Source organism: Gekko japonicus, unplaced genomic scaffold (assembly GCF_001447785.1).
Source record: "Gekko japonicus isolate JY-2015 unplaced genomic scaffold, Gekko_japonicus_V1.1 scaffold201, whole genome shotgun sequence".
Taxonomy (NCBI): domain Eukaryota; kingdom Metazoa; phylum Chordata; class Lepidosauria; order Squamata; family Gekkonidae; genus Gekko; species Gekko japonicus.
The window spans coordinates 1332878-1347987 of record NW_015162480.1 but is presented as its reverse complement, the minus strand read 5'-3'; the positions used below and the strand labels follow the sequence as shown (position 1 = coordinate 1347987).

Here is a 15110-nt window from a genome sequence, read left to right as displayed (position 1 = left end):
TTGTGAAGCCTCCACCATCATGAACTTTTAGAGCAGTTTGTGGATGGAGCAGGAGGCAGGGGTTTAAAGGAACTCAGGGTCCCTTAAATCCCCTGCTTTCTGTTTCTCGTGAAAGCTGCTAAAACAGCTGAGCTGCAGGGAAGCACTTCCTGCTGCGTAGACATTTTCCGCCACACAGCTGTTTTTCGGGCTGTCTTCTGAAGTCCCTTTAAAGTTTAAAGGGATTGTACAAGGCAGCCCGAAACAGCCTAGCAACCACTGTACAACTGTTTTTCAGGCTTTCTGCACACCCCATTTAAAGGGACTGTGGCCCCTTTCAATGGGTTCTGCAGGACCACGAACTGGTTTGGTTTGTGGTTCAGCCACAAACCACGAACCGAACTGAACCGCATTTTCCTAGTTCATGCCCATCCCTTTTCATAAACTACATTATTGTAGCACTTAATTGAAATGTGGCAAAGTTACATAGTGAAAAATTCTGCAAGTTTTACATACTGTTAAATGTGATCTTGATTTCTTGAAGTATCTCACTAAACTTTGTAGAGGTTAATTTCAATACTTGTCTCCCCATCCCTTCCTAGTTTGCACTACGACTCCTTGCATTCCGTCAAATACACAAAGTTCTAGGAATGGATCCTTTGCCCCAGATGAATCAGCGTTTCAATATCCACAACAACCGCAAAAGGAGACGGGACAGTGATGGAGTTGATGGATTTGAAGCTGAGGGGAAAAAAGACAAGAAAGACTATGATAACTTTTAGGGGGGGGGGGGGTCTGTTTTTTTTTTTTTTAATGCACATTCAGTGTTAATGCAGAAAGTGGTAAGTAAGGCCATTTATTGTTAGATTTTTTCTTAATGTCTCTTGAAAACATCCAAACAGTTAGAAAAATTACTTTTGTGTGGCATTCACACCATTTTCAAGGATGTGCAGACTTATGATGAATGGATGGAAAGAGATCACAAACGGAAACTCTGTTCTGATTTTTAATTAGGCTATCTCTTATCTCTTTAAGTTCTAATATTAATAACTCCCATTTTTTGTTCTTTATGTTAAAGTGGTACACTGTGTACTTAAATCCCGGCTGTATTTAATACAGTGTTTTGTGCTTCAGTTGCTTTGTGTATTTTGCTATTTTATTTAGAATTTTCAGTTACTTTTGACACTAGCTGTAAGTTGCTTTATATTAGAAATACAGTTCCCCTTTGCTTAATATTTTATAGCAGAACACTTCTTTTGTAAAGTGAAGCTACAGGATTATTTCTTCTAAATGTGAAGCGTTTAACACACTCTTATTCTGCTATTTAAGTGCTCTGAATTCAATGTTTCTGCCAATTCCATGGCATTTGTCTCTTTAGTGATATAATGGTGTAATTAAAGCAGATTTGTGTTACTCTAATCAGGTTTGTTGTTAGTTATGCTTTAGCAGTATAAATGCTAAATGTATACAGTATGGACTCGCAGCAATTTTAGCAACTGCATAATTGATCAAAAATTGCATGACTTTGTTTTTAATAGAAGGGCTTTTAAAAAGTATCATTTTAGTTTCATGCCTAGGTCTTTGTATGATCGACTTCGACATAGCAAGGCCAAAAAAATAACTTTCTGAAATTTTGCTTACAATGAAAGTTACGAGGGCATTTTTCCAATTTGAAAACAGTTGGCTAATGATTTTCACATAGCTTTGTCAGTGTTAGCTCTTAATTAAAATAAAAGTTTGCCATATCAGTGCCTGTGAGATTGCTACATTAGCTATTCCTGTACTAAATTGTTCAGTGACAGAAAGTAGATGACTATATTTCTGGCAAACTGAAGGCTATCAGACAAAATCCCAGAAAATTATTTGTGGCCATAGTGTATGCTTATGTCTCTTTCAAACAGCTAAATATTATAGCAGTGGTGTAATTCAGGTTTACATCTGTTTGTTGATGTATGCGCTGGTACACAGGTGTGATTTGTTACAGCACTACAGTGGAATACAGAAATAAAAACGAAAACCTGTTAAATGGCTTCGCATTCATTGTACAGTAGGAACATACACCTCACTCATTGTCTGTATAGAATTATTGCTTACCTGGCCAAGTTTGCAGAATCTGTCAGACTTTTTCTTACCACATTTTTTTATTATTGCTAGTCCTTTGGCTAAATTTGTCCTTGCATGTTAATTTTCATTAGCAGACATACAATGTAAGTATACTGGCCATATAATGTAAATAAAATATCTAGCTGCACTGTTCTGAAGACTTAAAGGACAGTGTTCCCTCTAAGCTGAGTTAGTGTGAGCTAGCTCACAGTTTTTTAGCCTCCGGCTCACACATTTTTGACTTAGCTCAGGAAGGACGGCTCCAGAGCAAACTAATTTATGCAGTAGCCAAATCGCTTGCTCACAGATTTAATGCCAGCAGCTCACATAGTAGAATTTTTGCTCACAAGACTCCACAGCTTAGAGGGAGCATTGCTTAAGGACACATGTTTTTGGAAGAGGGGTAGTGATTTCAGTCAGTTCTTTCACATTCTGTTCTGAAATGTTGTTTTTAGGAGGTCAGTGGACCCTCAGGAACAACATGGGGGGGAAGTGAGGTTAGGCAGTGGGAGGCTGGAATTGGCAAAAATTGCAAACTTGAGTGTCGTGAAATCTTTGGATACAGGTCTAATTAGGGGGATACTTTGCTTCCTTGGGGCTCTTGTGGTGCTGCATAGTTGATTGTAGGGTGCATGTTAGACATGGTGCTGCCATCCAATACAAAGTTGTGTGTCTTTTCATTATTTTACTGTCTGCTGCAGTGCATGCATTCTTCTAGACTCCTGTACATCATGCAGTGTTTCCAGGTATTTTCATATTCATTCATTTTCTCCCTCTATGAGCTTTACAATCTGCCAACCAACATCTTCTGGTGGTCGCTGGCCCTAGGGACGTCCGCCTCAGCTAGGGTCAGGGGTCCCGTCCTGAGCCTGCTATGCGGGGAGGGCGAGATATAAACCAAATCAAATCAATAAATATATAAATTCCTGTCAGTCTGGGGAGACATAAGGGAGGTTCACTGGAATCAGAAGACGCAGGCATTGTCTGTCACTTGATCTGAGTGAATCAGAAGAGCGGCATATAAATATTTGAGATATCAAAAAAATATATATGATACACTGCAGTCAGAAGAGCATTGAGCTGTGACCTACTACCCTTACCTACTTTATCATCTAGCTTTCTTGCAGAAGGGCCCGTACTCTGTAGGTCTCTCGTAAGCTGTAAAGTACCTGTAAAGTAGAGGGTGAGAGATGTGTGTTTATCTTGCTCAGGAGTAGATGCACTGTGAACGCGCCCCCCCCCCCTCTTTCCCCCTTAATGCCGCAAAACAAAGCAAGTCCTTGATGGAAGTTTTAAAAACGCTTCTTAAAAAGGCTATTTGTGAGCATCCTTCCTTTGCATGTATGTAGGCAGCACTTCCTGGACTGTGGTCAATGCCTGCTGTATTCTAAGAACTGATTGTTGGTTGCATTGATTTAACTTTAATATCATTAATGCTTGATTAAAAAGTGGTCTTTTGTATTAAAACAGATGGACCAAAGAATGGTAAGAAAAATTAAAAGCAGGCACTGATTTGAAACATGAAACTAGTCTCCATACTTCTACAACTGTAGCTTCTTGGTAATTACTTTCTGGAAAGCAGCAGCAGTTTTCCCAAAACCTGTATCATCATTAATTTGGCAGATCTGTTACTAGGTTGCCACAGCATTGTATGACGGGCACAAAAAGGAGCTCATATGATTCTGAACAGCCTTGTTTATAGCTGGCATTTTTTTAGTTATACATGTTAAGATCAGCTGCCCATCTTTAAAGCTTCATCAGCAGTTGTCTGATTCCAGTTTTTACTCCTTCATTTGTAAAGCTTGGAGCACACACAGCATTTAAACTTAGTGTGCAACTGAAAACAACATAATGGATAAAAAACCTAACCTTTCTTTCTCCCGATACATCCACCAGATGAACCTCAGATTCCCTAAGGAGAATGCACACGATTGCTTGTAGTCGCTGTTTGTATTTCCACAGCCCACAGCTTCTCATTTTTCCTGGGATGTAGGTCACTTGTCACAGCAAGGCACTGCAGACTCACCTGTATGGATCACCCAGAGTTATGTGCTCTCAGACATTTTGTATAGTGCAGTCTAGACTGTATAGTTTAACTGAGGAAAGGTGTGTTGATGACTGGGGGGGAGGGGGATCCATTCTTGAAACACAAGGTTACACTTCATGACTTTTTGGTTCACCCACGAATCATCCTTCAGCCAGCATTGAGGAATCAGTGTCATTGAATCACTTACCTTGCCTCTGCTGGGGCAACTGTGACAGGCAAAGAATAAGAATAAGACAAAAAGAATAAGAATAAGACAAAAAAAAACCCCAATTATCACCAATGTATAAAACTACAGTTTAGTTGACATAAAGGATCATCACAATCACATGTAAATATAAATATTCTAAATCATTACAATAATTCCACAAGAGATTGCAAGTATATTTAACACAATATAAAATGCAAACTCTAAAGCAGACGTCTCAAACTCATTTGTTACGAGGACCAGATCTGACATTTTATTTATAGATTGATTTGATTTATATCCTGCCCTCCCCTTAATGGCCTCGGGGCGGGTTCCAGCAATATAAATAATACAATTAAAACCACATTAAAACACAAAATAAATAAAATAACTAGTATGTCCCATACAACTCTAATAAAAACCAGATATCTCAGTGGTCGATGGTATTAAGATTTAAAGTTTCTTAGAGACCTTTAAAATGTAAGATTTCAAGACCCAGGCTACAGATGGGGGCCAACTCTGCCCTCTGCCTCAACCAAAAGCCCAGTGGAAGAGTTCCATCTTGCAGGCCCTGCGGAATTGCAATAAATCCTGCAGGGCCCTGATCGCAGACGGGAGCTCATTCCACCAGGCAGGGGCCAGGGCCAAGAAAGCCCTGGCCCCGGTCGAGGCAAGTCAGACGTCCCTGGGGCCAGGGACCACCAAAAGATGCTGGTTGATGGACCTCAGTGCTCTACGGGGCTCATATATGGAGAGGCGGTCTCGAAGGTATGCTGGCCCCTGGCCATATAGGGCTTTAAAGGTAAGTACCAGCACCTTGAAACAGATCTGGAATTTGATAGGCAGCCAGTGCAGGTCATGCAGCACCAGGTGGATGTGCACCCGCACAAGCGTTGCTGTCAACACCCCTGCTGCTGCATTCTTCACTAGCTGCAACTTCTGGAACAGAACCAAGGGCAGCCCCACATACAGAGAGTTACAGTAATCCAGTCTGGAAGTGACCATTGCATGGATCACTGTAGCTAAGTCTTGGGAGGTGAGATATGGGGCCAACTGCCTGATCTGCCTCAGATGAAAGAAGGCAGACCTGGCAGTGGCAGTGACCTGAGCCTCCATAGAAAGGGAGGCATCCAGGAACACCCCCAGGCTCTTCACCCCCGATGTCGGGACCAATGGAGCCCCATCGAAGGCTGGGAGCCTGATTCCTTGTCCCAGTCCCCCGCGACTCAGGTACAGGACCTCCGTCTTGGATGGATTTAACTTCAGTTAATGTCACTTTGTTGAGCTGGGTCATATGTGCCAAAAAATGTAATGGAAATAGAAGCTGTATAAAGGACAGCGGCTGGTAAGCTCTGAGTTGATGTATCCTCACTGAAAGGGCCCATGGGGTGGGAGTGGGGTGCAGAGGAAAACCCACATACGCAGACTGGAGAGGTAGCAGTGTAGCGCGGGACAGATGCTCCCACGATGCTTGACTGCCGCAAAGGAGGTTGTTCTGCAATGCTGAAGCCACAATGGAGTGGCTCCACCCACTCCCTCTCTTGCATCAGTTGCTTGCAGGCCGCATAAGAGCCCTGGATGGGCCAGTTGCGGCCCCCGGGCCTTGTGTTTGACACCCGTACTCTAAAGAGTTTAAAGCTGACATAGACAATGTGACTGAATAGAATGCTATCAAAATGACCGTAAATTTAAAGGAGGTGCAATGAATGTGACTAATGTGCTGCCTCAGTCCATTATTCTCTAAATTTTAAAGGCGGCACAGTGAAAGTGACAAAAATGCCAGTTCAGTTGTTTATCTCCTCTCTAGGGCAATACGATCGTTGATATAAGCCGTTTCGGAGCAAAACCTATTTTCTATAGGTATAGATACCTCCTTCCATTGACAGTAAAATTCAAAGGTGCAGTGACCAAGGTGAAAGGACCATGATAGGAACAGAGACGGAGCTCAGTAGCCTGAGGAGAAACCCGAATCACAATGAAGCACAAATGTAAACGGCTTGGGCAGCTATGACTGCAGCTCTGAAACTTCCAGTCTTTACAGCCCAGATCCCTATGGTGTTTTAGACCAGTTGTCTTCAATCTTTCAAGACATGGGAGCCACCGAAGTGCAAGCACAAGGCAGGGAGACGGGGCGCTACGTTTATGACCTCACCGGTATCAAGGCTAGGAATGTGGGCAGCCGACCAAGAGGAGCAAGGGCAACAGAACTGAGAGACTGGGAGGTGAACTTTCGTAACGAACAACCCAAAGGTCCAAGTCATGGAAGAATCCTCTCCAGCGCTGAGTGATCTTGCCTTATATCCCGCTCCTTTCAGCATGTATGTGAAGATAGATAGGAGGCATTGCAGTGCTGTTCTCAGCGCATGTGCACTAGTACGACTGACTGGCTTTTATTGAAAACAGTCATTGACCAGCATAAATCGTGTGATACCATTGGTATGACATCAAGGAGTCTTATCAACAATGTGTACACAGCAATATATAAAACACTGAAACGGTTAAAATTCTAATTCTAATACACTTCGTACTATCTCTCGGCGTATTTTATACGCAACTGAAAAGCATTTCGCACTAGAGGCTGTGACTGTTGGGTTAGCACCCATAAGAAGCATTTTGCAAAGCTCTCTGTCAGAGCGACCCAAAACTTTATTAAGAAGGGGGGGGGGAATAATCTTTATACGGATTTCCTGATAAAAATGGCAATATAATAAAATGTGTTTGATTGTTTCGACCTCACCATCCCTGCAAGGACATGTCCTCTCATGCATGGGAATCTTTCTAAACCTCCCCTCTACCACCGCAGAGGGGAAGGCTTGCCATCAGGCTAGAGAAAATGCCCTCCATTGGCCCGGAATCTCCAATTGAGAGATATGTCGCTGCTGCTACCTTGTATTTTATGTTTTCTGAGGTCAAAAACTCAGATACTTTATTGATATCATTTTGACGTTGGATATCCAGCATCCTTTGTTTAAATACTGCCTAGTACGTGTATCCAAAAGCCAGAGGAAAAGTTGGCTTTAGAGGGTCTTGCAGCCCTGTCTTATTGGCTGTACAGCCGGGGGGGCGGGGCAAATGGGGAGCTGGACAACATCCAACTAAACCCTTGCTGCTCTGTAGCATGGGGGGATATTGTTGGGGCTGAGCACCTCTTGGCACAACTCTGCACAGAAAATAGGTGCAAAAACCCCAGTTCTTGCCATTCTCGTTTGCTAAAAAAACCCTCTCATTTCTTTTTAAAGGTGTCCAAGGCAATACAAAACGTGACCTACCAATCACATAAAGTTGAAACCCTTTCAGCCTTAAAATGGCCATGCCACAGTCACTGTTCCCTCTTAAGCTGAGTTAGTGTGAGCTAGCTCAGTTTTTTAGACTCCGGCGCACACGTTTTTGTCTCAGCTCAGGAAGGAGGGCTCCAGAGCCAAGTAACTTGTGCAGCAGCCAAACCGCTCGCTTACAACTTTTAATGCCGGTAGCCCACAAAGTAGAATTTCTGCTCACAAGACTCTGCAGCTTAGAGGGAACATTGGCCATAGTATTGTGGACGCCCCATTTAAACCCCCAAATGCTGCTTTTAAAAAACACCAGACTTATTTGTTTATTTAAAGACAGGGGGGAAAGAATGGGTTTTTTAAAAACAAAGCATTGTTTGTGTAACCCCAGAGTCAGGGTGAAGGGAGAAGTAGTAAGTCTCTCTAGTCCCTGGAATCTAAATCATGAGCTCTGGGAGGATCGGGATGCTTGAGAAGCAACTATTCCTTGGCAGCGGCAGAAGTCACATAAACGGTAGACTAAAAGGACCGTGTCAGAAGATGGCTGCTCTTATTCCAACTTCCCTTCTCACTGCTCCACTCGCTATCTTCCTAAAAGGACCGTGTCAGAAGATGGCTGCTCTTATTCCAACTTCCCTTCTCACTGCTCCACTCGCTATCTTCCTAAAAGGACCGTGTCAGAAGATGGCTGCTCTTATTCCAACTTCCCTTCTCACTGCTCCACTCGCTATCTTCCTGGAACATCTTCCAGAGAAAATTCTTACCTCTGTGAGAAAAACACCTGAGCTGCTGCTTCCATCTCTCTTGGAGTTCACGCCTCTTCTCTTGTCCCATCACTGGGCAACGACTCACCTGGTCTCTCTCACTAGAGGGCAGCGTTTCCAGGCCAGGACCCAGTATGCAGGATAAACGAGGACACAAACATTCTAATAATAGTATCTTTTTAAACAGTTTACACTATATTTACATTTCTGATTTTAGAATTCAGGACGTGGGTTTTGCACAGAGAGTTACCTTAGAACAGGATGTTGCTTTAAAACACACAGGCACAGTGCAGCGCTACATCAACAAGGAGAGCCTTGGAAATCAAGTAATAGCAAAGTTTTGAGAAGACTGTGTTTATTTTAAAAGTGTACCTGCTGCCTCTGCCAGAGAGCTGCTTGAGGAGGCTTATGACGAGATAAAACCATTAAAAAAAACAAGCCAAGTCATAATAATGGCACAACCCACATCAGGCTGCCTGCAAGGATACAGATAAAACCAGAAGCAGACCGTGAAACACCTGAAAGAGAAAGAAAACCCCTTAGGTAAAAGCCTGAGTTAAAAGTTGTATGTTAGCCTGGTACCTAAAAGAAAGTAAGGTTGGTCTCATACTGTTTTTGGCTCAGTTAAGGTCTCTCTCTTAGAGCAAATGCATTTCAGACCCTGCCTCTATGTAGGATTCGAGTCCAGTAGCACGTTAAAGACCAACAAGATTTCCAGCTTTTGAAAGTCAAAGCGCCCTTCATCAAAGCTTATACCCTGGAAATCTTGTTCTTCGTTTAACATGGTACTGAACTCAGTACTGTTCTCCTGCACACCAACATGGCTACCCACCTGAAACTGACTCTGGTTCGTCTGCCATCTGAAACCGACTGCCGTGATAACAGCGCCAGGTCATTGTTTTGCATTCCATAAGGAACATCTCATCACGCCTGAAAAGCACCACTTAATATTGAGGGAAACTTCGGTTCACAGGAGCTGCTGGTCCAAACAGGCTTTTACAACAAAAGGCTTCTCCCTGCAGATGACTCCCACCTCTGTTTGGGCCTGCATGATATTATGGAGCGAGGAGAGGCATGGATTTGTTTTTGTTTTGAGTGACTGTTCCAATGGCTTCAGCAGAATCTGTGGGTGCAGGTGAAGGAGCCAGAATATGCTGTGTCAAGTGTGCCTATGAAAGTAATATAAGTGCTGCTGAGATGCCATGGGAAATCGAGGTTCTTGGCATGTCAGAAACCACCATACATAAGAGTAACTAGGCTCCCCGGGTTCCCTGCCCCCGGCAAGCCCTTCCTGATGCTGCTTAGCAGGGTGGTGGGATCAAAATAAAGGCGAAAATGGGTGAGGGGTGACACCAGTGTCCCAACATGCTGACGTCACTTCCTGTGCAACCAGAAGTGCTGTCAACACATCGTCAGGGACTCTAGGATTTGTGCAAAACTCTATGGTTATCTGATTGCATGCACAGGAATGCTACACAGGAGTACTCTTCCTTGAGAACCCCAACCTGAGAATCCCCAGGTCACCACATGCCCACCTTCATCTGTGACAAACCAGAAGAACAGCCTCATGACTGATAAGAAGGGCTCTGACAGGCATATTGTTTGGGGATACTGAAAGATGTTATGGCACTTTCTGTTGGGAGTATAAATGTCCAGAATACAAAAAAGAAGACCCTGCAGGGGGCAGCAGAGGGAAGGCTTGTCCCACAGGAAATTCGGGGTCTATACCTTCTTCTGACAAGTGTCATTCCTTGTCCGTCTGCAGAACACTACTCACAGGTCTATATCCTGCTGCTTCTTGGAAGTTCCACAGAACAGAACTCTTTGTCAGCAATGTAGTAAGGACTCTTATCTCTCACCTTTCTATCAAGTTCATCAGTTCCTAAATTAAGCTTTCTTTACTGTTTAATCAGTTCACGTGGTCACTGCTGAACAATCATGGTGCTAACATTTTCATGTCCCCTGAGTGGCAAAATAAACAATAAACGAGGGGGAAATTAAGTCCACATCTCTCTTTCCATCTCTTTGGGGGGAGGGTGCAACCGTGATACCACCGCTGACCGAGGGAAACATAGAAAGGTCCAGGAGAGAGGTGAACAGAGGACAACTTTGAGACTTAGTTTGGTGTGATGATTAAGTGTGCAGACTCTAATCTGGGAGAAGCGGGTTTGATTCCCCAACTGGTGGTTCTTGTTTATGCACTGCCTATTTATGTCTCCAGGACTATACATATCTTTCTGGTGTTTCTATATCCATGCCTACCAAGAGAGAAGCCATCTTAAAAAAAATTTCCAGCTAAGTTCCCTATTCTCCGATTTTCTGCAGGTGTTCGCCACACCCCCCACCCATACTGGTGGTTACTCCTCTCTGCCATCTATTCAGGGCTGTTAATTGGCTCACACAGTTCAGCTGTGACTCTGTTATGGGAGGGGGAACTCCCTCTCCCCCTAGAAAGTTCCGTGGATAATGCCCAGTGATTGACCGAGGAGCTCAAGAAGTTATGGTCGGCTTTTTTCTATAAGTATAGCTTCTGTGAGAGAGAAGAATCCTCACCCTTTCCTTTTCCCTCCCTATTCCTCCTTGCTGCCAAGAAGATATTTGTATTATGCTCTGAAACTCTATGCTTTAAGAACCAACCGTGGTGTGGTAGGACCCAAGTAAGTAAGATAGCTAGTTGCTTTTGTTGTCTTAGGGCATCTACATTGCCCGCCTGAACTATATACCTTGTTTTTAATACTTTCTAAAAGTTTCTTCTATAAAGCCTTCTCTTGCTTTATGGAGTGGGTTACTTGGGGAGTTACTGAGACCAAATTCAGGTAAAGCTTGGTAACATGATTGCACCATAGCAGGGTCAGCCTTGACAACACCTTTTACGTTGCTTGCAGTGCTTAGAGTGCCCGCTGCAATTTGCCCTGCTTAAGAAGATCAAGAGAACATCATCGGAAAACAGATTGCTATTAACTACCGTCTAATTCAGCATCTTGCAGGAGCAGGGGTCATTTTGTAGAAAAAGAGGTGCAGAAGCTCATTAGCATAACATATTTGCATATCCCACACCCCCTGACATCACCAGAAGTGTGTCAGAAGGCAATACACACCGCTCAGGCTCCACTGGACTGTTTTGGATTGCTAGCTATTTGGGGAGGAGGAACGTGCAGATCTGTCTTCACAGAGGAGGGAGAGCTTGTACCTGAATAAAACTTGGTCTTAAAGGTGCCACTGGACTGTTTTGGACCCGGACCGGGAAGGTGGGGTGGGACTCTGCAGCTTACCTGGCTGCTTCTTGCTCTGACTGAGGGCTGCTGGGAGCAGGGGGCGGGGCTTGTTGCATGTGCCCGCCACCTGGGCTCTTTACTGCCGGAGCTCCACTCCTGCGCACTCCTGCAGGAAATGACCCCTGTGCAGGAGGCACTATGAACTGCCCTGAATAGTTGCCATCTTATTCTGATTAGACTGAAATTGGCTTTATGTTTCATTTTAACATTAGCTTTGCTTAAATCGTTTCATTTAATTTTGATGCTAGTATGTTACTGTGTTGTTTAACAAAATGTTGTGACCTCCCTGAGCCCGCTTGCAGGGGAGGGTGGGGTATAAATAAAATCAAAAAAGTTAAATTTTTATGTATTGTGCAGTAGCACTTTCCAGTAAACGGTTTAATTAGCATCAGTAACATCTTGGAGTTTGTGTCTTCGTACTGGCAGTTGTGTATGTGCTGGGGTGATAGGAACTCATCATAGGGGAGGCTTCCTGGACCTAATTAACAGGCACCACATAAGAACATAAGAACATAAGAGATGCCAATGTTGGATCAGGCCAAAGGCCCATCCAGTCCAACACTCTGTATCACACAGTGGCCAGAAATACCAGTGCCATCAGGAGGTCCACCAGTGGGGCCAGGACATTAGAAGCCCTCCCACTGTTGAAACCCCCCCCCCCCCAAGCACCAAGATGACAGAGCATCACTTGCCCCAGAGTTCCTATCTATACCTTGTGGCTAATAGCCACTGATGGACCTCTGCTCCATATGCTTATTTCAGTGAGTTATCTACTACAACCACTCCCCCCCATTAATAATTAATTTTATTAAAAGATAAGTCAAGTATACATAAACAAGATTGCTGTTTAAACATTAATACAAACTGTAAGTGCAGATACATATTTCACAATGCCGTCTATTAACTTGTCAGCAGGATCTTCCTATGACCATATCCTTGTCACTTTCTTGTGATTTTCCAATTATTCTACTATTACTAAAGTAATCACGTATAATAAATCCAGATATATCTTAGAAGGACCTCAATAGTATTTTATGAGAGTGCTCAGACCATTAAAAATTCTCATCGATGTATCCATTCTGCACAGCCAGTATTTGCTGGTAATACATCGTTTTCTGTAAAATATGTTATGAGAGGACACCATTTTCGAATGAATCTGCAATGGGACCACGTGAGCCTCATGGGGGTGGCTATTCCAAGGGTGAGGTGCCATGGCTAGAAAGGCTCTGCCTCTGATGCCCCACCCACGTCACTTCTGTAGTCAGTCAGGCACAGAGAGCAGGGCTTGAGAAGACCTTAACTTTGAGGTAGGACAATGCAGGAGGAGGTAGTCCTTCAGAAACAGAGTAGCCAGTGCAGACCTTTCATCACAGGGATGACTCAGTCTCTGTATCCAGCTTCGACAATAACCTGGTTGCTCTATTTTGGAGCAACTGAAGATTCTGAAGAGTTCTCTAAGGCAGGTCCCAGATGGCCTACGCCGAGTTCAAATTCCAGTAGAATTTAGAGTGCGATTTTCAAGTCAATTTTAATACTCCTTTGTCTTGCTAGGGAAAGTTTCATTTAATAGCCTAAGCTGCTTTGGTAATCCTGCTCCAGGAAGCTGTTTCATTTATCTCGCTGAGTAGTTTTAACAAATAAGCCTCTTTGATGGCTGTTTGCCAGGAAGCCAAGGCTAGACGCCTAATAACATTATTACAATACTTATATGATGGCCGGTATTGAAAATAAGAGGCAGCTGTGTTCTCGGACCTAGAAACTGTAGCCCACGGAGCAAGTCACTGTATCTCATCATAACCTGCCTCACAGGACTGTTGTGTAGACAACACTGGACCCTGTGCGACCCTGAGCTTCTCGGAGGAAGACGAGGTAGGAAGTAGACAAAATATTTGCTTAAAAGCAGGCAGCATGGAAAAACACCCTTCTGTACAATGGGAAGGGGTCAGAGAGAATGAGATAACATGCTGAGTCACAAGAGTCATATATAATTATGTTAGTTTTCATTGGGTGGGCCAACTTGCCTTCAGTTGCAAGGAGCAAGCTTAGGCGTTGGGCTCTTTATGGACTCAGACAAGTCCAGATTTGTCCTCTTCCCATAGCATGTACCAAAGAACCACGCTCAAAGCAAGATTTTACCCATAAATCAGAATGAGGGAGATTGACTGGTTGAGTTTCTGAGGTGATTAACAAATTGACTCCACGATCACTGCTGGTTTTGAGCCAGTTGCTGTCTCTCAACTTGGCCATCCACACAGTGTTGCTATGAGAATAAAATGGGGAGAAAGGAGACCATGTATGCTTCCCTCAGCTCCTCGGTGGAAGGGTAGGATAAAAACGTATTGGACAAATAAATCTTGTAGAATTACGTTAGGTAAAAATCATTAGTCACACACCCGGAATGGTGATCCCTCTTTCAACCAGTCTTAATTCTCTCTAATTGAGAGCCAGTATGGTGTTAGTGGACAGAGGGGCAGGCAGACTAGGGCTCTTGGTGACCGCCGGCCCGAATCCCTGCTGCTACTGTGGAAGCCTTCTGGGAGGCCTTGGGCCCATCGCAAATTCTCAGCCTAGCCTACCTCCCAGGGTTATTGTGGTGAGAAAACATGGGGAGAACAGTGTTCCAAGCTGCCTTAAGTCCCAACTGTGGATAGGAAAGTGGGATATAAGTAAATAAATGCGGCAAAACAAGCACACAACTATTTGCTGCTCCAGCCTATGAAAGCATGGAGGAAGCCGCAGGGATAATGGAGGACACATCTGTGGAAAACTCATAGATTCTGACAAACATATACTCAAGTTAACTGTTGCTTGGGGAAGAGGACATAAGAAGACCCTGCTGGGTCGGGCCAGCATTCCCTCTACTCCAGCAACCTGTTTCGTACACTAGCCAACCAGTGGCCCGAGAAGGCCAACAAGGCACAGAGGCCAACGCCTTATCCTGATGTTGCCTCCTAGCCTTGGTGTCCAAAGGTCTGCTACATCTGGATGTGGAGATTCCTTTTAGTCATCATGGCTAGAAACCATTGATGGGCTTCTCCTCCATGAATCTAACCCACTTTTAAAGGCATCCATGTTTGTGGCCATCGTTATGTTCTGGCAGTGAATTCCTGAGTGAAGAATTACTTCCTTTTGTCCATCCTGAGTCTATTCCCCATTAACTTAATTGGTAGTGCAATCCTAAACAGAATTACTCTGGTATAATGACTGTTTAGGATTGCACTGTAGGTGTGCTCAAATTCTAGTATTACAAGAGACTGAGAAAAAGTTATCTCGATCTGTTTCTTCTACCCCATGCATTGTGTTATAACCAGTGTTCCCTCTAAGGTGAATTAGTGTGAGCTAGCTCACAGTTTTTTAGCCTCCAGCTCACAGATTTTTGTCTTCGCTCAGGAAGGATGGCTCCCGAGCAAACTAATTAATGCAATGTACCGATTAATGTAAACCGCCCTGAGCCTGTTCGCGGGGAGGGTGGGATATAAATGCGACTAA

General features: G+C 43.9%; 1 protein-coding gene across 1 annotated transcript in view; it reads left to right on the top strand.

The window, feature by feature from the left end:
- Positions 1-762, top strand: part of ZFR (zinc finger RNA binding protein) — a 39890-nt gene extending 39128 nt beyond the window's left edge. The window contains exon 20 of the mRNA XM_015405850.1: positions 582-762. Coding sequence (XP_015261336.1) covers positions 582-761 — 180 coding nt within the window. The 3' untranslated portion in view covers position 762. The remainder of the gene's footprint in view (positions 1-581) is intronic.
- The last annotated feature ends 14348 nt before the right edge of the window (positions 763-15110 follow it).